The 23,088-nt window shown below is 40.9% G+C and overlaps 1 protein-coding gene and 1 pseudogene across 3 annotated transcripts in view; one reads left to right on the forward strand and one right to left on the reverse strand.

The window, feature by feature from the left end:
* The window catches only part of TMEM170B (transmembrane protein 170B), a 70,172-nt gene that overhangs the window by 38,302 nt on the left and 8,782 nt on the right, over positions 1 to 23,088 (forward strand). The window contains exon 3 of one of the 3 annotated variants that reach the window (XM_023624460.2): positions 332 to 8,019. The exons of 1 other annotated variant lie outside the window; for it this stretch is intronic. In XM_023624460.2, the coding sequence (XP_023480228.1) occupies positions 332 to 462 (131 nt within the window). In that variant the 3' untranslated portion in view covers positions 463 to 8,019. Of the gene's footprint in view, positions 1 to 308; positions 8,020 to 23,088 lie in introns of those variants that run through there. One more of the 3 variants, XM_070244091.1, reaches the window with a different exon arrangement.
* Positions 1 to 23,088, reverse strand: part of LOC106782320 (S-adenosylmethionine decarboxylase proenzyme-like) — a 46,776-nt pseudogene that overhangs the window by 7,033 nt on the left and 16,655 nt on the right.

Raw genomic sequence — 23,088 nt, forward strand, 5'->3', positions numbered from 1 at the left:
ATAAAAATGCTGATGAGGTCTGGCCAATTCATTGCCCAGGTGAGAGTTTACAATAATGAATTACTCATTTTTTGTGAACCTATTCGGTGTTAGGAAAGCAGCATGTACTATAAATATGTATTTTGCGGTTGAATAGACAAGTCTGTTTTTCAGTTAAGTGGGTAAGTGTGGTGTGGGTAAGTGTAACTTTTACCAATCAAATGGTAACTCTTTTATTGAAAATTTATAAAATGAGAATGGTGGATGACTTCCTCTGTTTTGATAAAATGAGCTCTCAAGTCGCAGTCACGCGGTGTCACGGAATGAAGGCCCTGGTGTGTTTCTCCCGCAGGCGCGGCGGTGGCGGGGATTTACCGAGTGGCGGGGAAGAACATGGCCCCCCTGGAAGCGCTGGTCTGGGGCGTCGGACAGACTGTACTGACGTTAATCATCTCCTTCTCAAGGATCCTCGCCACACTCTGAGGTTTCTGTGGGAACGGCTTACTTCACAGAAGGAAACGGATGTACAGAATCTCTGAAAATGGCATCGTTAACACGTGGGATTGAGGTTGTGCAGGAACGTGGAAGGAGCAGGTCAGAACATGAGGCCTTGCGCCGTGTGGGGAGACCGCCCTCTGGTGTCGAGAGCTCGCACTACCGCCCTGCACCTTACGTGCCTCGTCCGGCCAGGCGCGCCGCACGGTGGGAAGCTGCGGGAACAGCACCTTGCTCGCTGCCGATCAGGTTAACGTTGGTGTTGAATCTTCGTTCTCAACAGTGTTGTATTAAGTTGCAGGGATGTTTTGAGGAAATGATATATGTGCCAAACTTTTCTTTTTTTAACATTGGTCATGTGACAATTTGCCAGTGTAGACGTAGATGAGTGCTGTGAACGTTTGACAGGAATTCAGGTAACCTAGTGAGATGTTTGTATCGTGATGCTAAATCCTGTCTGAGTGCTGAAGACATTTAATATGAGATAAATTATTTGATTTTTGATGTTGAATGTTTCTGGGATTTAGGGCTTTCGTATGTTTAGGCATTATTCTCATTTAATTTATATGGAAAATAATACTTAATGGAAAACTAAAGTCTTTTTAAGGACTCAGAGTAGATCTATAGGGTGCATCCTTTTCACTCACTTAAATAACACTCTTAATAGTTTCCCTTATACATCAATGTTCTGTTGATAAGAATTCAAAAACTTTGAGTCACGCACATCGATTGTAGTTTGTGTCATAAAAATATAATTTGAAAATTTTGTTGTAAATTTTTTAAGAAAAGAAGTCTGAAATGCATGTTGCATTCCTTGACCCTTCTAAAGAAAGTTTTGACCATGTATTTCATGGAGAAAACATCTTTATACCTAGTATCTCAGTGGGATTATATTACTTGTTACATATGTCTTGATTTTTGACAAAATGTAAACAGTCTTTCATTCTGGAGTATTAACTATATTTAAAGAGTGGCCTAAATTAGGCTGTGGAAAGAAAAAGCCTCATTTGTAGATAAGTGACAAGTAAGTTATATAGGAAGAGTAATAAACTGTCTCACTTTGGATATGTGGTAATATAATTTCGCTGAGTAAAAATGGAGGAATTTAATAAATAATTTTAAAATTTGGAATTCACCTCAGCATATCAAGACAGTACTGAACATATATTTGGGTGATTCATTTCAGTTGCCCAGTCCTTGATTTATGTTCTCATTTAAGTTTACTAGAATCTGTGATGACATTTGTTAGAAGTGAAAAATTACTTAGTATAAAACATTTGGAGAGGTTTTGGTGATATATAATTGTTTTTAACAGTATAGGAAGTGAGGGAAACAGAACTGGTGGAATTTGTCCTCTGAGATTTTTCTAATACCAGGTACAATTATAAGTGGGCTAACTCAACTGAAGAGCCCCTGTAGAGAATAGGAAGTTAAGGACAATTCCAAAAATAATCTGCACAGTCTAGCCTCGCTGTTTTATAACCTGACATGGTAAATGCAGATTTTATTAGGTTCCATTTAAATTTAAGTCCTTTGCTACCCACGCCACTTTTTCTCCACCAAAAAGCAGAATATATCAACAACTTCACAGTGAGGAGCTAGGGCGATCCTTTTCCCAGTGGGGAATCCAGTTTTGGGGGGTTTGCTAATGCTGTGGCTTGGAAATTTGTTTTAAAAAACCCAATAAGCAACTCTGCATTCTTAGAGATCTCTGAAGTAATTCTTCAAATTGATTCTTTTTATTATGTACAAGCCTGAAATTATTTTCCATGTGTTCTTTGTATTCCTGGTATTTTCTCAAATTAAATTTAGGCATCAGTTTTCCAGGTCAGTTTGATCTCTCTTTTTATGTTAGACTTGAATTGTGCTCTTCCTTTACTGTGGCTTTTCTGTCAATAATTTAAAGTGTTCATATTCTTTGAGAGGAATTCAATAACATGTTGAAATTGTTTCAGACCCACAAAGTGAATATTTGTTTTAACATATGGTTATTTTATGATTTAAGAAAGTTATCATGGTAAGGTAATATGGAGCACATGGTTCAGAATCCACAATTAACCAGAAAATAGCTTAGACACATTAAATGTGTGAACGCATGGGCCAAAGAGACTTAAACTCCTGTTTCTACTCTAGAATGGAAGTATAATTGGATGGTTAATAGTTAGTTTGTAGAGTCTCCTGCAATTATCTCATTATCAAGTTGCTTTATGTTACGAATTGTGTGTGTGTATATGTGTGTGTGTATTTTTAACTTTTGGGGAAATTTTTGGTTTTTTTGTTGTTTTTAGTTATTTCCATTGGGATTTTGTGCAGCTGTCACTCTTAGGATGTTTTGAAATGCAGTTGAATAGTGTGAATTGATGAAATTGTCTTAATAGCTATTTCTGTGCTGAGATTTTTAAAAAGTTAATGGTTTTCCTATAGATACAAGAAAGGTTTAATGATATATATCTACACACACATATATATCATTATATACATATATATAAAGCTGCTATATATGAATACAGTCTAACTGGAAAGCTTTTGTTCAATGAACACTTTCATATTCTAGTGGATAATTTGGTATATTTGTTGAGTTGAATGACCTTTTAATTAGGTTTGAGGATGTTTGAGATTTTTGAATTTGGGGAAATTTTTTTGTTTTAATAGTGCTGTTTGTGATATGACAAAAGCCCTTATTGATATATTTGGGTTACATCTTCTTAAAATTTGTATGTGAGTTAGCAGCAGATTTTCTTCGTGATAAATGCAGGAAGCGAGGGGGAAATCTTCTGCAGTTTACACTCCTTTATTTAAAATAATGTTTAATAAAGTATTGCTGACAGTAACATCAATTCCCCAAAGAAGAGACTGCTATATCCCCTGACTAATGATTATTTAACATACTGGTTAGAAATGTCACCGTTAATGATCACCGTTAGTCGGGGGGCATCGTGTAAGCTACAGATATGCGTGCAGTCTTTAAATGAAGGAGGTGCAAGCAGTCAGCCCCAGGGCATGCGTCTGTCTGTTGCCTAGAGTACAGGAAGGCCTAAATGGTGGCTGTGTCCGTGTTTGCAGCTTGATTATCCTCCTTGTAGATCTTACTGTTTACTGAACAGTGTTAGAGTGGGTTACCCAGTGTACTTTCTTAGTATTTGCAGCATACATTTCCACTGCCCAAAAAAGTGTAAGGGTTTTGTTTGTGCTTTAAGTGAGAAATAAAGAAATAAGCTGCCCTCTAGATCATGTGTTTGTGATGTAAGGAACAGGAATAATTTTAAATCAAACAATGTTGTTGGACAGAGTCTTTAGAGAACCTCTAACGAAGATGAGGAGAGTGGGGCTGCCATGTTCACGTGCCCAGGCTGACACTTAAATGCCAACCAGCTTAGTTTCGTAAACGTTTTTGGTGGATCCACTGTGTATAGAGTGCTGTGCCGAGTGTTTTCTATAGAAAGTACAAGGATGACCACGAGGGGATTCCTCCCTTGTCCACCAGGAGCTAGCAAGATGATCTAAATCCTTAAAAGTTTGGGACGACATTTTGCTTCCTGATTCTAGTTGAGAGTTTAAGTCCTGTTTTTTCCCTCAAATTCTGATTTTCCCAGTTTATCCATCAAGTGGAATTTCAGTAACTGAGATATCATTGCTGTGACATACTGAAGAGAATACTAGAATCTAAGCCAGTGACATAGATTTGAATCCAGGCCTTGTCACTTGTCGACTTCTTGTTTATGAATGGCAAAGCAGTGCACACTTGACAGTAAATGATCAATAGATAGTTATTAGAATTTTTTAATCACATTTTGCATTACCAGTTGAATATATTGTTTTGCAAAACTCGTCTGTTTTCTTCCATTTCCACATTTCCCCTACATATATTTTAAGAAGGAAACTAAAAAATTTTTCGTATAATATTGCTTTCTTTACCTCCACATCTTTATTTTTAAAATCAGCAGATATTTATCTAAGAGCACTTTTGGGAGTTGGTGGTGTGGAAATGGCCTGGGCAAGCAGGATTAAATTAGGAGTGCATTTACCAGTACTAAAATGGGAAAGGGGTAAAGGCGGCCAGTATTCACCCCTTTACCTTGTCCTGCTTCCTTCTAGTAGAGTCAGCCAACATTCATTGAGTCTCTGCTACACGTGACTTACCATCCTTGTTTTAGGGATGGGCAAGTGTCTCCCCCGTAGGTCCACCTTCTTCCTCCACCCTGGGAATTGAGTTTCGTGGTGTAGTGCCAATTCTGTAGGAAAACAGCACTTGGCTTCACTATCTACCAAGTCCTTCCTTCCATCGGCCAAAGATGCATAAGCCCTCGTTGTAGTTTGTTTGCTTGTTAACTTAAAAGGTAATACTGTTATTTTTAATTTATGTCCATTTTATAATTCAGGAAGCAACAAGATGCTAAGAGTACTTTCTGAAGTAGTCTTAAACTACTACACTCTGGGAGCCGTTAACAGATTTTTCTCTCATCAAGTCTTGATCAGAATCTCTTCAAAGACTTATTACTTGTTTGTAAGATGTGAAGAGTGTGGAAAGTTACTGAAGAAATTCCAGTGCAGAGAAGTTTGGCAACACTTCGTGGGTGCCTGGGCAAATTGCTGTTTTTTTCTCATAATCAGGGATGAGAATTTTAGTGGTTAAAGTTGACTAGTAGTTGAACGGTCTCAGAATTTCCCTTCAGTTCCAGTCCTTTTTATAAAGTCTTGAAAGGACACTCTCCAGGATAAAAAGGACATTATTTAGTTAAAGATGATAAAGTTTTTCAAAGATGTGGTAGCATTTTGTAGCAGAGGGAAGTTTAAAGGCAGGAGGAAATGTTGGAGGGGTGAGGCGTATGTGATGAAGTTCCCACATTGTGTGAGCACCGCCTGCCCCTTCTGTGAGGACTGTGGACCACGCTGTGTGAGGCTGTGGACTGCGTGTGTACAAAATGCTGTGTTTCTGTATGTGTGAGACTCAACTTACACAGAGCATTTGGAACCGTACTACATTGGTGTGTGTGTGGTGGTAGGTTTGCTCTGCTAACTGGAGAATCTCTTCAGTGTGGGCCATACGATGTTTCTGAGGAGGCTACTGAAGGAGTTATCTAAAAATGTATTTGTGAATTTGTTTGGGGGAAGTGATGCTTAATATATACAGTACTTTCTGTAAATGTGGAGATGTACCAGTTACGACTTTATTAAATTAGTGGAAACACCCAAATTTCTGAGTGAACTGAGCTATGAACCGTAACCATCTCATCCCGTGAGTTAGGGACTCACTTTCACATTCATTGCACATTTGTTGAATTTCTGTAATAGCCCTTTCTTGATTTTGAGAACTATTTAGCAGTTTCTTGAAAAATCTCCTTCTCCCTTCCATACAGATGTCATATGTTATAGTTGAAACATATGTACAGTTTGTTGATAGAATCAGAAGTGCTGGTTTAGAAGAGAATGTTCTCAACACCTTATGGTTATGCAGCTATAATCTTACTGAAAAGTAAATACTATAGGCAAGTCAAGAGAGCATGAAGCGCTTGCATATTTTTTACATTGTGTACTGCACCCGTATAATGTAGCTCTCCCCTCAGTGGTGACGTGACTGCCCCCTTTTGGGGGATGTATTTAGGTATGTCACTGAAATTGGAAAGCAGTGTAACATAAATATATAGGAACTATAATGCATAATCTCCATAACTGCAACACTTTTTCTCCTAAATATATTTTATATTGCTAATTTCTAAAAATCATCACTTTTTTAGAGCCCTGTATAAATGAACATTAAATCTATAGTACTACTGATGATGAAATCTTTCCTTTGTTTTTAAATTATTTTTACATCATCACTAATTATCTTTGGGAAGGAACATTTTAAAGTTTTCTCCACAGAAGCAAGATAGAGGCACTTGTTTGAGTAGTAGAAATGATTTACTTTCAGTGCTGGGTGAGGTAATAATTGTTAACACTTTTTTAGTATTTGTGATACTGGATGCATTTACAATGGAGGAATTTTTTTAAACTCTGGCCCTCTCCCCAACACACATGCACGTGTGCACACACACACACACATACTTACATGAGCCCTACCCATTTAGATGATCAGTATAAAATTCCACAGTATTTTTCGTTTAGGTCATATAACTTGGTAAAATTCATATGATTCTAACATAAAGTATTAACCCCTGACTCTAGTCATTCTAGGATGAGGGGATCAACTTTCTTTTAAAGTTAACCAACTAAAATGCCTCTATTTAAATAGCAAAAATATAGTTTACCTAATAGGTATTAAAACTCACTTTCAAGCTGTGTTAACTCTCAGACCACTGATGAATCATTTAGTGAACCACAGTACCGTTTTCGAAAGCTAAATGATGCCTTAGTGCCTTGGAAGTTAAGATCCTTTTGCAAAGTGAATTTAGGGAGATACAGGATCAGTTCACCTGTTACTGGGGATTCAGAGTTAGGGTCAGTGTAATTGAATTAACTCCTTATGGTTTAATAAATATAAATATCAGTTATTTCACCATTGACTATGACAGATGACAACTACTTCCATTGCATTTTTATAATGTGGCATTTGTCTCTATTTTTTCTTTTTCCAAGTAAGTTTGAAATGGGGAAAAACGTAGTTGAGATAATTAAATGTGAGATTTTAAAATTTAGTTTTGTTGTAAACTAGAGATTCTAGTGTGAACAGTGTTAGTTTTATATTGTAGTCCAAGGGCAGACACTTTATGTAACCTTTAGGAATATGTTTACCATCAGGGATTTATTTTTACTATAGAAATATTTAACGTACTGTGAAGCTTAAAGACAGGAAGAACAAACATGGAGGGGTAACGCGCAGCCGAGGCGTCTGTGATGAAGCACCCTGCGTCATGTGAACACATCCTCCCTCTGTTAAGACTTTAAACTACACTGTATGGGTATGTGTGCTGCATGTTTACATAATACAATTTAATTTGGAAGGGTTATTTAAAAAACTATGTTTATGTATAATACCTAACAAGCTGTAAATATTGTATATACTATTGATTTTTAATTTTATATAAGCAATTTTTTAATTTCCCAATTCATGTACAAATCTCATTGTGTATATAGCATAATTTCCTGGAGAACACAATTTTTGCAGTGAATTTTAATTATTTTAATTGTGGTAAGCATCAGGTTAGCCTTAGAGATGTTGATCTTTATTTTAAATTATTTTTCACCACTCATTTTCTTCAAAGGGCGGCAATAAACATACGCAAGTTACTTTTGGTTATAGAAAGTTGGTCCGCAAAGATAAGATCTAGGTTCCAATTCATTGCTTTCCAGAAAAGATGCACAGTGAACATCATCCGCTGTCTAATCACAGGACTGTTTCTGAGGTCCCTATGTGTCTCTCTTCTTTGTAATATACAGGGTGAACTCTTCACTGATACACACAAAACACCTGTTAAAAGTGAACCCAGCACTCAAACATTACACAGAATTTATTGGATTAAAGATTTGTAATATACAGTATTTTAATAAAGTTTCTGTATTCAATTTCATGCACTTATATATAAATAAACCTGTCTTTAAAAGCTTTATGGGGTGTTTGACTCTTGATGATGTATCTTTTCAACTCATTTGCTGTAGGCTCAAATATTGTCTTTCACCCTTTTGTCAGTTTTTCTGGGACAGTTTTACATGTGGGTTTTGGAGGTAGTGCTGAAAAGGTAAGCAAGAAGCCTAAAAGACAAGCTTGGCCTAGTTTATGGTTTTACCTAGGACCAGTTCCAAGCCACGTAAGCATCTACTTCTAAGAGTTATTGCTTTAAAAAGCATACTGTGACTTGTATTAATAAGTGACTACCATTTATTGTGTGCTTATGATCTGCTAGACACTTCATCTGTATTCTTTAACATTTACGGTAATCCTTCAAGGTAAGTGGATTACTAAGGATTCCTAAAAGGAATCCTTTACTTTACAGGTGAAGCATTTGAGCTTCAGAGAAGGTGAGAAATTCCTCAAAGTCACACAGCTAATAATGCTGAGCTGGGGTTTTCTTACTCTATTACCTGTGTTTTTTCCCTGCTGTGCTATGTTGGTTTCCACAGAGTATTCTGGGAGCTCTTACCTGTAATGAGATAAAATCTCATTATCGACAAGGACCAGATGGCATTATGGGGATTTGAAAAATTATCAACTCAGGATTTGTATTGTCAAATTTAGGCATATTTTGAATTTTCGTTAGGGATTTCTAAGGGGTGGTACTAGGTACCCAGCAGGCTCCATGTTCTCCTCCCTGAGAAGAGATTGGCGCTGACAGAGCCAGTTACTGTAATATTTACAACTCTGCTGGAATGAAAACTAGCTTAACTTAAAAAATTGTACAAGGAAAATGTAAGTAAACATTTTTCACATACACTGACATTTCACATACACTGACATACAAAATATAAATCTTGAGATTAAAGAGAAATTTTCTATTTTGATTCTATTATCTTTGGCTCTTACAGTAATATTTTTAAAATGTCTTTGTAATAGGTATGCTGTATGGATATTTTGACATTTACTGAGCATTGAAAGAAAGCATTGAATTTCAGATTTACTGCCACCTACGTAGAACAAGACCAGAGTAATGTAGAAGAAAGATGCTCAGGTCTTACACTGACCTTTATGATGGAGAATGAGTCCTACTTAGACTTGTGGAGGTAGAATATCTCAGACTTACTGAATAGGTACTTATGTCGTCTATGTTTTAAAGCTGAATCCTTGTTAATTCATAAAATAGTACCTAAAGTTTTAGGGTAGGGAGAGAAAAGTAAACAGAACCTATGGCAGGTCATTGAGGAGTAGAATTTGGGTTCACCTCCAGCTTCTAATGGAGTCTTAACAGAAGAATCTATCCTGTTCCACTGTTCCTGTTTATCTGCCCTTCATTTTCTATTATTCATTCTCAAGAGACATTTTTCTTTTGGCCAATTTTGTCAATATTCTTCAGGTTCAGAGCGTTCTGGGGACTGATTTGCAAAATGGAATTGCCCCAGGTGGTTTTCTTGCAAAGGCAGTCTTGTCACTAGATGGCGCCGTGGTTCTGTTTTATTTCCCCTGCTTTCGTCGTCTTGGCTGCTCTGCCCAGTGAACCCTGACTGACTCAGCCTGAACTTTAGGACTCGTTTCCATAAGATACATCTAACGCTAATGTTTTTCTGATAAAAATACACGTAAGGAAATTAAATGTGAGGAAAATCAAGTTTCTATGTTGTCATTAACAAATGTAACTTTCCAAAGAATGTTAGGATACAGTGTTCAGGGTTATTGGCAAATCAGAGAATCACATTAATTGTGTGATTTTGGTCATTCGTCTGGAACTTGATTTACATATTTTTATTAAATTTGTCATTCCAACTCAATGCATGATGGATTTTATCTAATTTAACAGTCTCTACTTTAGTGACATTTAGTTGCATAATTGGTCAACTTGGGATAAAAGGGAACATGCCCACATAACCCAGCCAGCCTTGTTCTATCATGACACTTTGTTTTAAATTCCTGCTCTGCCGTTTCATATTTGAACTTGGCCAACTTATTTTCCTTCTGTGATCTTCAGTTTTCTCATCAGTAAATGGGGATAACGTCTCACGTTGCATGTAGTGAGCGCTCCGCAAATACCCTGTCCCACTGGCTTCCTTCTCTCAGGTTCTGTGTACACGGAGAAGGGTGAAGTAGTTGTAGACTTTGGCATAAGTTTTGGTAGTAAGTTCAGATACCTTTATTTCAAAGTCAGAGGCAAATTCTCTTTCCATGCAGCACACACGAGCGCACTTTTAGGATTTATTTCAGGTTTAAATTGTCCCATTGAACCTTGTGCTACTTTGGCAGCAGAATCTCCCCAGGGAATTTTTCAGAAACATATCTCAGTGGAAAGGATTCTGGTTAGAAAACAGAATGGATAAACTTGCTCAGCTAGCAAATTCCTTGCATTCTCTAAAGCAAAGATGTACAAGATGAGGAAGCCAAAACCTCCAACATCAATTAAATCCCCCTAAAGACAGTGGTGACTCGCCTGTCAGCTGTGCACATAGTCATCAAACACCTCAGATCCTGTTGCAAGTGAGCTGCGGGGCTTTGTTTATTGTTCTGCAGAGACAGTCTAAATTCACACTCAGAGAAGTGTTGGTCTTCTCAGCTCCAGATTTTCTAACCTTAAAAGCACAAGTCTCAGGGGCCAGCCCACGGCAGTGAGGTTAATGTTCTGCACGCTCTGCTATGGGGGCCCAGAATTCACGGGTTAGGATCCTGGGTGTGGACTTGCTCCACTCGTCAGTCATGCTGTGGCCGCATCCCACATACAAAGCAGAGGAAGATTGGCACAGATGTTAGCCCAGGGACAATCTTCCTCACGCACGTAAAAGCACCAGTCTCTTTACACAGCGTGGTTTGTAGCAGCCATGGAGACAGACATGCCCATCCGCTCAGGGTCTCAAAGATATCAGGACTGAACTGAAGAGACCAGAGAAAAGACCCAACAGATTTTCATAAAATGATGCCTCTCCTGTCCGTTTTGCTTGTTTTTTGTGGGAATTGGTGTCAGTGGGTGACTCCAAGATGATACAAGCAGACACTTGCATTATCTTTGATGTGGAAGATAGAAGAAGGTGCAGAGATGGGTGGGAGACTTTGTAGGGTTGAGGGAACAACAAGTTTGAGAGACTTAGGACTTTTGAAAGCCTTGTTCATGTTGACTGAGTGGGAAGGTGTCAGACCTGGGTCTTCTCCCTGGTTCTGACTCCTTGTACATGAGAATTCATATTAGACAATCTCTATGCCAATTTCTTCTGCAATAAACATGGAAATAGATTAGCTCCTTTTGTTTTCTCTTAAATGCAGATTGGAACCTTCAATGGGACAACATCAGTATAGGTCTGTTATTCTTGGATTTTCCCAGACCCAGACCAGTTTGGCATCATGAACTTGACATTTGCCATATCCATTATTGTTCTAAGCTGTGGTCCATCTTTAGATTTTTTATTTGAAGCTTGTTTAACTTGTAGACTTTTTGAAAGGTGAATGAGAAGGGATGAAAATTTCAAATCCAAGTAATAATTTCTGGAGTTTTTTTTAAGTATCTGCAGGAAATATATAAAACTTATATTATTGATGGGGTAATCCTTGTAATAATGTTGGTGTTCAACTTTTATTTCACATCTATAATCTCATTTTATCCTCACAATTTGTTCTTATTTGAAAGAAAGGTAAAATGTATTTTATTTTTCTTAAAGCCATTTACCTGGTTAAACACAGGCCTTTTATGAGACCTGGGCAGCTGTTTGGACAAATGCTAATGATAAGAGCAGACCAGAAATGACCACAGCAACTTGGTTGCCTGGACTTGAGTAACCTTCAGAGGTCTGAAAAGGTCCCCTTGGAAACTGGTCACTTCCTAGGACTCGTGACTAGGTCCTTCTCCTGTCACAATGCTTCGGCTTAAGACTTTTTAAGAAAGGATGCAGAAAGCCCAAATGTGTTCACATGAGATCTTATTGGGCCTTAACCTGTTTTCTTCTATCAGGAATATCTTACTTGAAGTGGATATCTTCAGTCATAATTACATGCCAATGTCGATAGAATGCTCGGATCACTACAAGTGCCACCATGTTAAGATTTTCCAAGATTTAGCTTAATTTAGCAGATTATTTCTTTCATAAATAAAACATCATGATTTTCAGAGACTCTTGTTTCTCCTCACTGGTTCAGTGCCTGCCACCAATTACCTGGACAGGAAAAGTTGCCAAGTCAAAGCAAAACATTTAAGTGTTCCTGGACATTTCGACCCCAAAATGGATGAAAGAAAAAAAGTGCGATGTTGGTATCCTAGAAATGGGAAGCGGTGTTTTAGGGATATCTGTAGACAAGGGCCTGCAGTATGTCAGCAGCAGGTTTGTTAGCTATGATGGAAAAAATGAGCAGCGTGCTGATTAACCTCAGAATCAGGATCAAGAACAACACATCCACCCAGGACATCAGGAATCTGTTTGTGGTATTTGAAACTGTATTGGGTAAACTATTAAAAGCTTGAACCAAAATTTAGATTACAACAGTGCCCATAATGACCAGCTCAGCATTATGTCAGCCCCTCCACAACGGAAGAGATAAGAGGCAGAGATAATAAATTGGCAGATAACCCGAAAAGACTTTTGCCTGACATTGAAATTTGTACTTCACAAATAGCGCTTTGTATTTTAAAGCATTTCTTTCTCAAATGTATATGAACTTTGTCTTCACTTACTGTCTCCGGAAGGGGGCAGAGGTGGTTGAGCATCAAAGGGTTTCTCTACATGAAGAATAGATAGAGAATTAAGATGGATCAAGTAGATAAGATTTTTTCAAAAGGAACAGTCCCAAAGTTAACAAAGTAAGCCCTTCAAATAGGTCCTGTCACTAAAGCAGGGCTTTTTCCATAAGCTAAAAGGACAATCAAGCCAAAAATAATTAAAAATTGTGTGTTTTTTTCCTTAAATATCCATTCCGTATCTTTAATATTGGAAAATATCAGATGTCAACTTGAGAAATGTATCAAATCATTTGGTAGGGGTCCAGGTTTGTGATGTACACCTCAAAGAATTCTGTGGTTATCTTGGTTGTTACTAATCCAGTCTGGACTCATTCTTTTGTCCAAAGCTACCAATAACTCTGGCTTTTAATACAGTGATAAGTTTGGTAAAATAAGACCCAATCTCTCTAAAATTTCCCAGTCTTACCACTTTTTAAGCCACCACAAAACATGGATCACACTAAATGTGAATAGCAGTTATTAAGTCTGGTCTAAAGAGCGCCAACGGGGAGAGGCTCTTGAGAAAAAGAATTTCCTGGACAAATGAGTTGGATAAAACTCACCTTCCATATTCCTGTCTTAGAGATTCACAATTCACACAAGTATAGTAAATTCACACAAGCAAACCTTTGAGAAGGTTTGAGTTAAGAACCCTGTTTGGCTTTGTTTCATTGCCATGAATTCTCTGAAAATTGTCTATAGCAATAAGAGAAATCTCTCTAGCTGATTCTGTGGTCTTCTGGAAAGCATTTCCAAGCATATTTTTTAAATTCTACCTGGTGTCCCTGTCCCAAATATCTCTGGTTCAATCACACTAAATCTGAAGCAGGCTTTTACCGTCTAAGTTTAAAATTTTTAATCCCCACTGCCCAGTGTTACTCCTCTCTGGCTTCCAAAGTATGCTGACCTTCGGATTCCACATCCTCTGCCCGGCCCCTGGCCTCTGGTACCTTCCTGGCCTTATGATGCCAGGTTTGGCAGATCTGTGCCAGGTGCTTCCTAACTTGCATGTCCTTCTGGGGCTTCCCAGGGTCAGGCTCCTTGGCTGGCATTTGCTATCCATGGCCCAGGCTCAATTGAGTCTTATTCAATGGGACACTCATATAACCTTCAAGGTTGTATCCGGCAAGTGCCAAATAAGAATTGCAGCTTAAATGTCACAGCATTTCAGTGAAGGGGGAGGGCCCTGGGACCTGGGAAGGTGGGGGCAGCTTCTCAGACGACCTGGCAATAGGACAGGCCTTGAAGGATGTTGCTATAGGCAGCAGTGGTGGCCTATATTGAAGAGGAAAAGGATATGTGAGTGAGTTACAGAAGGTGAGGCTGAGGTAGGACGTGGTGGAAGGGAGGACTAAAAGGTCAATAGACACAGATGTAAGAGCCCTAAACTGGGCATATGAACTCGAATGTTACCCTATAGGCAGAGGAAACCATTGGAACTTTTTGAGGAAGAAAAGTACACCTCCATCTGAAATTAGAGGGCAGGCGAGTGGTGGGGTGCTGCTGCCTGCTTTCACATCATTTAGTATCTGCTTCCTAGGTATTTGTGGGAAAGAACAAGAGCTTTTGAGTCAGAATCCTTATTCTAATCCCACCTTTGCCACTTCTTACTGCCGCTCGTCTTATGATCTTGAGAAAGTTGCTTAATCTCAGAACCTCAGTTTCCTCGTGTATGAAATGATTTCCAAAAGCTACCTCACCAGGTTGTTGTGTGTCTTAAGCAGTAAAACACTCGTAACCGTGCTGTTGGAATAAAACATGACTGCAGACATACTTAACAAAGCCGTGCACGTGGGGATCGTTCTGATCTGCGGTATAAAGAGCTCCATTTTCCATCAACATCGGTAGGCACACTGTCTGGTCATCCGCCTGCCCATCGCAGGGGCCCTGAGCCCACATAGCCCTAAATACCCACCACAGAGAGCATCACGCAGCTAATGTATTTTTCCTTCTTAACTTGAGTTGCTGTGTTATTTTGGTTGCTATTGAGCCCCTTGTCTCTTTGTTTTCTTCATTAGCATTAGTGTCAGCTGTCAACAGACAGAAGCAGCCACCTGGGCTGGCTCTGGACGTATGACTTCTTGAAACCCAATCTGCCCAATTACCTCTGGCAGAGAAGATGGTCGGAGGGAGGTGAAACCACTTGACCCCAAAATGGAAGTTTTTGCCTGGATCTGGAAAACTAAAATTCCCTTTATACCTTCTCCCTTTCTTCTTTTTAAAGTTAGTTAATTGGGGGAGGGAATGCCTGATGGGAATGCTCTGTAATGTCTCTTATCTGGACACTATTTGGGGTCCGAGGTGTTGCAAATAAGTAAAAGTGAACTCTTATATGTGAGAGTTTATTTTAAACTATGACACTTAGCAGATAGTTATTACTAACCAAAAATCTATTTATGTCTTTGATTTATTGTTTCTATCCTTATCTCTATATGTTGAGATTTTATAAATTTAATTTATTTTTTTTAGGAAGATTAGCCCTGAGCTAACACCTGCTGCCAATCCTCCTCTTTTTGCTGAGGAAGATTGGCCCTGAGCCAACATCTGTGCCCATCTTCCTCTATCTTATATGTGAGACGCCTGCCACAGCATGGCCCAATAAACAGTGCATGTGTCCGCGCTGAACTTGGATCCGAACTGGCGAACCCTGGCCACCGGAGCAGAGTGCATGAACCTAACCACTGTGCCAGCGGGCCAGCCCCCAAGATTTTATAAATTTAATTTTAATCTCCTCCCCTCAACCCAGACTCTTTCTGGACTGAAGTGCTCATCTCACTTTCTCCTCATGTGGCAGCTCCTTCATCATGTATCCATTTGGTCTCTTGTCTCTGACCCTGCTCCTGCACATTCCACCTCCCCTCAGGCACAACCCCCACCATTGCAGCCTACTCCAGGTGAGGCTGTACCTGGACTTGGTTCCGGGGGAAAGAATTGAGTAGGTTCCCAGTCTTAAGGGAAAGAGCCAATGGAGAGGGAGAGAAAATGAGAATCATTGAGAAAGAGATTGTTGGGGCAAAGTGTCAAAGGAGAGGAGAAGCGAGGAGAGGAAATAGCCTGAAGAGCATCACACATGGTGGGAGAGGGAAAGCCTTGACCTGATCCGTCATCTCTTCCAATGACGGGGAAGAAAGGGAGTAAGATTGCGCTTGCCCGAGGGTAAGTAGTTGGTACTGATGCAATATCTACGTTACATTACATTACATTAGTATGATATTACCACACACACACACACACAAACACACACTCGCAGCGGAGAACAGCCCTTTCCCCTTCCCTTTAAGAAGGAAGAGCTTTGGAGCCAGGATGGCTCTGTGCCTGGTTTAGTGACTTGCCGTTGGCTCCTGGTCTGACTGTTGATTGTGCATTGCCTGGTCTTATGGGGATGGGTAATTTTCATAAAGAACACTTTTCATCCACATTTTAATTCTTGTATGCCTGGGAAGCCCAAATCCTGCTGAAATTTTAAAGGCTGTATTTTACCTCTGCAACTTCTCTATTGATAAATTGCATTTATATTGAAATACCAGATCTTTCAAATCAACCTGACCCAGCAGGATTGCCATAATGTCTTCCTGGATTTATAGATAGGTAGTTAGAGGCCCTTTGCAAGGCATTAAGTAAACTAAAAATAACTGGGTCAATAAATAATTTATGGAGCAAATAATTTGTTCTTAGTATAAATTGGTGGGAAGGTTCTCATGAATTATCTCTGCAGTGAGTAAAAGACTTTCTTTGTTTTATTAAAAACATTAAATAGCTTAAAGCTGCACCAAGACTTTTGGGATAAATTATGGGCCATATTTTGTCAACTGTAGATTAGATAATAGTATCACATCAGCGATAAATTTCCTGAATTTGATAACTATACTGTGGTTATCAGAGGGTATCTGTTCTCAGGCAAACACTGATGTATTCAGGGGTAAAAGGGAATTAATGCATGTGACCTACTCTCCAATAATAGGGCGAAAATATATATATATGAAGAGAGAAGGAGAGAGAGAGAAAGGATGATAAAGCATATGTGGACCAGTGTTAAAATTTGATTTTGGGGGCAAGGAATATATGAGAGTTCTTTGTAATATTCTAGCAACTTTTCTTTAACTTTGAAATTATTTCAATGAAACACTAAAAAATATGCGTATATATATTTATGATACACGTATATACTATGGCCATTTATTATGTATGTGTATATATAGTACATATAATGCAGGTATATAATATATGTATTATATGTGTATAATATATACAAATATATGCGCATATATACATATATATAATATAACGTGTTTTGACTTTAACCTTTAGATTGAGACAGCTTCAGCTGATATTGTCATTAAAAAGCAGAATGAGTCAGGCGATTCTAATGTAGGGTGGATTTGCAATTTGCAGTCTGTATGGGGGTGGGGGGGGCTGCCTCCCTACCAGGCATGCCGATCAATGCAGGAGCCTTGAGAGCCATCCCTGAGTTTCCCATGGTGAACTGCAGCTTGGTTTCTGTTGCTCACTGCACCATCTGATCACCATGGAGAGAGCACAAGCCAGGGCTCCTCCAGGCGCTACAAAGTGCAAGCTACATAGCTTATTCGCAAAGTGCCAAAGACAACCGCCAGGTTATCTCCACACAAAAAATCCTGTGTAAATCAGTCTTCAGATCCTTGGGATTCAAATGATGACCTGATGTAAAAGTCCTCCACAAGTTAAGAGATCCTGCTGAGTCGGAGCTCTGCTCTGTGGGGGCTGGAGAATAAGCCCTGGAGGTTCTTGTCAGGATCCTGTTCCTCCAAAGCATTGGGACCTTCAGCAAATACCGTTACCTCTATCTCAGTCTTGGTGGCCTTTTTTCTTGTAAACCCTTGACTTGTCAGGGATAGATTAGATCATCTTCACCCGGTTCTGACAACTCTGAGGAGAGTATTGTGATAACAGGAAACTCCTTATGGGAGGAGAGGATCCGGAGGGAAGTAGGTTAAAAACAAACAGAGCTCATCTTTGACTTTCACCCTCCGGGGGCACCTCCACGTTCCACCATTCCCTCCTGGTCTCTCAAGTTTGTAATCTTAAAAGAAATTTCAATGGGGACTGCTTTGGGGTTGCAAGATATTCTTAAAACATCAGAAACCTTGAAACAAAAAAGGCAGGCTGCTTTTCATATTTGAATTGAAATTTTTTACATGGCAAAAAACAAAAAAAGCCCTCTGACTAGGTGATAGTAACAGGTTGAAAGTTTAATTAGATATGAGAAGAATTTGACATCTTGACGGCAAGGGTTAGCTGCAGGCACAATTGTGACACAGGTGAGATGGTCTTTAGGGCCACTTACCTCCCCTCAGTGACCTTCCCTCCTGGGGCCCATGGCCTCAGGCTGCCTGGCCAGAGCACCCCCATCCAGGTCCATCCCCCTAGGCCCCCATTGATGCCCTGGCACACAGCCTGCTCTCCAGCCACGTTTGGTGAAAGAATGTGTTCATGAAAAAATTATTCCTGACACCAGTTAAAGAATAGTAAGGCTGACTTTATTCAAGGGGGAACTATCACGGTGTATATAGGGACTACTGCAATTGGGTTTTGCAGTAGGGGAGAGAGACTGGGCTCAGCTCGAAAACAACAAGGAAAAGCTGGAATTTATAGCCAAGGAGTAGGATAGGGGTCAGTGGATGGAAAACTACTAAGAGGAAACAGCAGGGGTGAGGGGGATTATGCCTAAACCAGCCTAACAGGATTCTTGCTGAAGGCAGGCCAGGGTGATCAGGCACCACCCGGGGGAGGAGCCGGGGGAGTGGTGGAGGGTCAGATATTGAGGGTGATCAGATATGGAGGATGGGAGATTCTGGCTAAGCTGACTTAGCCAGATCGTGCTAAAGTTGGACAGTGCAGAGAAGAACACGGAACGCCAAAATTCAAGGCCTGGTTGAGGAGAGAGTTCAGAGGAGCCTGACTAGAGTTTGGTCAAAGAGAGAATATTTGTCAAGTGGCCAGTAATTGTTTACAGAGGGAATGACGTGAATAGGGTTATGTGACAAGCGTGAGTTACTTCTTACAATTAGATCCTTTCATTCTATAAACTCTTTGATACTGGCAAAGACTCTCTACTTGACCAAACTAGAGTCAGGCTCCTCTGAGCCCTCTTTTTGATTAGGCCTCGAAATTTGCCCCCTTCCTATCTTTGGGGCCTGCCCAGCCCACTCTTATCAAAGAATCCTGCCAGGTCAGTTTAACAAGAATCCTCCTATTCTTGATGTCTCCCCTTAGTAATACTCCATCCACTGAGCCCCCTCACCCTGCTTCTTGGCTGTAAATGCCCACCTGTCCTTGTTGGATTCAGAGTTGAGCCCAGTCTCTCTTCCCTGTTGCCATAGTCTTGAACAAAGTCTTCCTTAACACCTTAACAAGGGTCAGAATAATGTTTTCCTTAACAGTACCCATTAGGTCCCAGGCTTTAGTTGTACAGAAATAAGACTGGTCCTGGCCTGGAAGTGCTTAAGGATCTAACAGGGAGAGGGAGTGTGCTCTGGAAAGACACACATGCAAACAAATACATGACAAGTTAAGTACCATAGCAGTGGCAGGAGTCAGTTGCAATGAGAATCTAGAAGACAGAACAAACAACCTGAGCAGGTAAACTTTGAGCCGTATGTTAAGGAATGAGTAGAATTTCACTGGATAGACAAATAGAAGAAAGAGCATTCCAGGAAGAGAACTTTGAACAGGGGTCTTCCAGGTTTTGGGCCAAACACGTGATTCTGCTAGTAGGAATTCCAGGTACCCCTCGACTCACTTTACATGACACACAGATGCTGTGCCTACCCACAGCAAGCAGGGGGGCCAAGGCACCTGGAGGCCCTACCCCAAGGAAAACTCTCATTTCAGTAACTTGCAGGCAACTGTGCCTTTGCCTTTCCTATTGTAAAGGGATTTACTAAAAAGAAACTTTGGTCTTTTGGCTTTAAATGTTAAAGAAATGTTTCTTTTTTAAAAAGTAAAATCTTTCTTGGGGTTCTTTTGAAAGTTGCTGATGAGACCCAAGGTGGGGAAGCAGGGGAGGAAGAGAGAGAAGAGAACCATGGCACCGGCGCCTGGAAAACAGCTCCCTGTGGGTGGAAATGTTTCAGCCGTTTCTCCCAGGCAAGACTTGAAGTGAAGAAATCATGCAGAAAAGTGCATGGAAAATCCAAGCAAAATATTTTTAGCTGGTTGACCTTTTAGTAAGAGTAGTATCTCCTTTAAAAGGAAAAATTATCAGAAGAATGTTATGTTACTAATGCTTGGAGGGGAGGCAGGAGGAAGGATATGCCAGAAGTCAAAAGATCCAAACTTGTGGTATGCATTTCGGGGCCTGGGTGCCAGCAGCTCACCTCTCTGAACTGGATGGTACTGGACTTCACTCTTGCATCTGGTGTAACTACATCCCTTGCCTGTTGGAATGTGTCTGCAGAACCATTTCTCCATTCTCAAAGTGTTCCCATGCAGCCCTGTTCCTCCCTTCCTCCCCAACTTCCCTCTCATTTTCCTTTTTTTGAGGAAGATTAGCCCTGAGCTGACATCTGCCGCCAATCCTCCTCTTTTTGTTGAGGAAGGCTGGCACTGAGCTAACATCCGTGCCCATCTTCCTCTACTTTATATGTGGGACACCTACCACAGCATGGCGTGCCAAGCGGTGCTGTGTCCGCACCCGGGATCCGAACTGGGGAACCCCCGGCCTCCAAAGCTGAACGTGCGAACTTAACCACTGCGCCACTGGGCCAGCCGCTCATTTTCCTTACTGCATACAGGAAAAAGCAGCACCTGGGAGGTGGAGAAGCTTCTGGTGAAGGGCACAGACTCCAGAATCGTGTTGGCCTGAATCTAAGCTCGACTCTGCCGCTCGCTACATGAGTGGTTGGGAAGATTAAATGAGAGAACACATATAACATGCTCAATAACCTGAATTCTCTGGAGAGAGAGGAGCTTAGTAGAAACCTGCTGCTTGCCTGCCTGAGGGGAGACCAGCGCAGGATAAGCCACTGGTGAGGACGCCCAATCCAGACTGCATTGGATTTTCATCCTTTCTGGCTTCACACCAGCACTTGCTGACTTTATTCTATTGTGCCTGGGTGGATGGCTTTGACAGAATAAACTCTGAGCTAATCCTAGTCTGTGTTCTGCAAAATTCTCCCATAATAGGTTCTTTCTCAAAATACTCCACTGCCCTCTAAATCAAGTTAACTCCAAGTAAAATTATGGAGCCTACAGAATTTTGTTTTGGTATTTTGTTTTTGTCTTATGTTCCTCTTTCTGTAGGCCTCCCATCTCCATTTCTCCCTCCACCTCTAAAATCTCAAGTACCGAGGGGTCTTGTTGTCTGGAAGTCCTTCCCGAAGCAGCCTGTCCAGTTCCCCCTCTTCCTTGTTTTCCCAAATGGCCTGTCCCGGTGACCTTCTACCACTCTCATTTCCTGGGATGGCTGATATCAGCTAATTTTTAGGAAGAAGCATAGGGCTAAGCCAATCCACAGGTGACCACGGTGAATGGCCTCCCTCTTTGCCGTGCTCCTCTTCTCATGCTGATTTCAAGGGCACGTCTCTATAGTGAAATAGCAGCATTCCAAAGGAATAATGAATTTCCAGCGCACCCCCAATTGTACCCATCATGTGGGGAATCCCCCGCTCTCCCTTGCGGGTAGGCTGGCTCCAGCCATGACGGGGCTCGTGACTCCCAAGAGACTCACAGCTGAATAAGGGAATGAGGCTGCAGGGTTGAAAGCTAGACAGGTCACAAAGCAGAGACAGGAGAGTTGGCAGGCCACCCTGCAGGCAGCAATCTAGCTGTGTGGGCTACTCAATTAGCTCGACTTCGCCACTTGGAATGGATACTAAGTCTTTTCCTTTTCTAAGGAAGTCTTGTTGAACTCACTCTCCCCTGGATGCTCAAGGTTGGGCTGTTAGAAGGAGTGAGCCTCCAGGGCCCGCATGCTGTTATTTTAAGGGCTCGATGGGGTTCAGACCTCCTGTGTATATTGATATTCATTCCTTTTGTTCCCCCTATTTATCCAGAGAAGGATTTCCAAAGCTTTTCACTCCTGCCAAGACCCAGTCCCACCTTTACTGCCCCTGCTACCTGACCCCCTCACTCAGCAAATGACCCTCTCTCATCTAAGTGGACCTCTCAACTCCTCTCACCTGCCCACTATCTTTACCTGGCCTTTCTTCCTTCCTCCCTCCTCTTTTAAGGAACCGTGTATTCCTCTTCCTCTTGAAGGCTAATGCCCTTTGTCTCTGACTTTGACTTTGAGTCCTCCTGCGTACTCCATTGACCTTGTTCCATCCCCTGTGTCTTCTGCTTCTTGTCTTGAGACTTTCTCTCCATAGGTTATTGAGTAGTCTCACATCTCTTCAGTATCCTTGAGTCAAAAACAATATGGATGCCCCATTCTTCCCTTGAGCTGCCGTCACATCTTCCTCTTCCCTCCCAGTGCCACACTTCCTAGAAGTGGAGTCTGCACTTACAGCTCACACTTGTCCAGAGGTGTCATCCTCATTCTCTCACTCCGACTTCTACCGTCACAGGCTTCCTAGACGCGAAGTCTAAAACATTCTCCATCGCTATCCTCATCCTCCCTGCTCCACTGTAAGATCCTCTTCTCGAAACTTCCTGTTTCCCCACGTCAGTGGCACTTCTGTCTATAGATTTGTCTCCACCATTGAAATCATTCTTTTTTCTTTACTATGTCCTCTTCTACCTTCTTCTCCCCTCCCCCTCTCCCTACTTTCCAAATGTACAGTTTCTGTCCTGGCCTATATTCTGTTTTCCCTATGTCTGCTCTTTTGTCTTTTCTTTTTCTTCTGACTTTGTCTGTGAGTGACATATGAATTTTAGGTCTTATCTCTTTTCTGAACTTCAGATATTCCTTCTCTCCCTCCCTCCCTTCTTATTTCTTCCTTCTTCCCCACCTTCCTTCCTCTCATCTATTCATCGGGTATTTTTTGAGCATCTTCTGTGGGCCAGCTACTGTATGATAAAAAGAAAATAGCAATTACAACAAATTGTGGTAAGTGCTGTGATGTGAGAGGCACAGGTATCATGGGAGCACCTAGCAGGGAGATCTAAATCAGAATGGGGATGGGAAGATGAGGAAAGGCTTTCCCTATGGCAGTGGCATTTGGGAGGTCATTGGAGGAGAAGGAGGAGGAGGAGTTGGAGAACTGAAGGAAGGGGAGTGTGTTCTGGGCAGATCTGAAGGACTGAGGCAATGGGGCCGGGGGCATTTCCGCCACCTCCTCAGCTCTCATTGATTCTTGTAATCAGATCTCCACCTTACTAGGTGTCCCCTAGTGACAGACACTTCAAAGTGGACAGG

This window comes from Equus caballus, chromosome 20 (genome assembly GCF_041296265.1).
Source record: "Equus caballus isolate H_3958 breed thoroughbred chromosome 20, TB-T2T, whole genome shotgun sequence".
NCBI classification, from domain to species: Eukaryota; Metazoa; Chordata; class Mammalia; order Perissodactyla; family Equidae; genus Equus; species Equus caballus.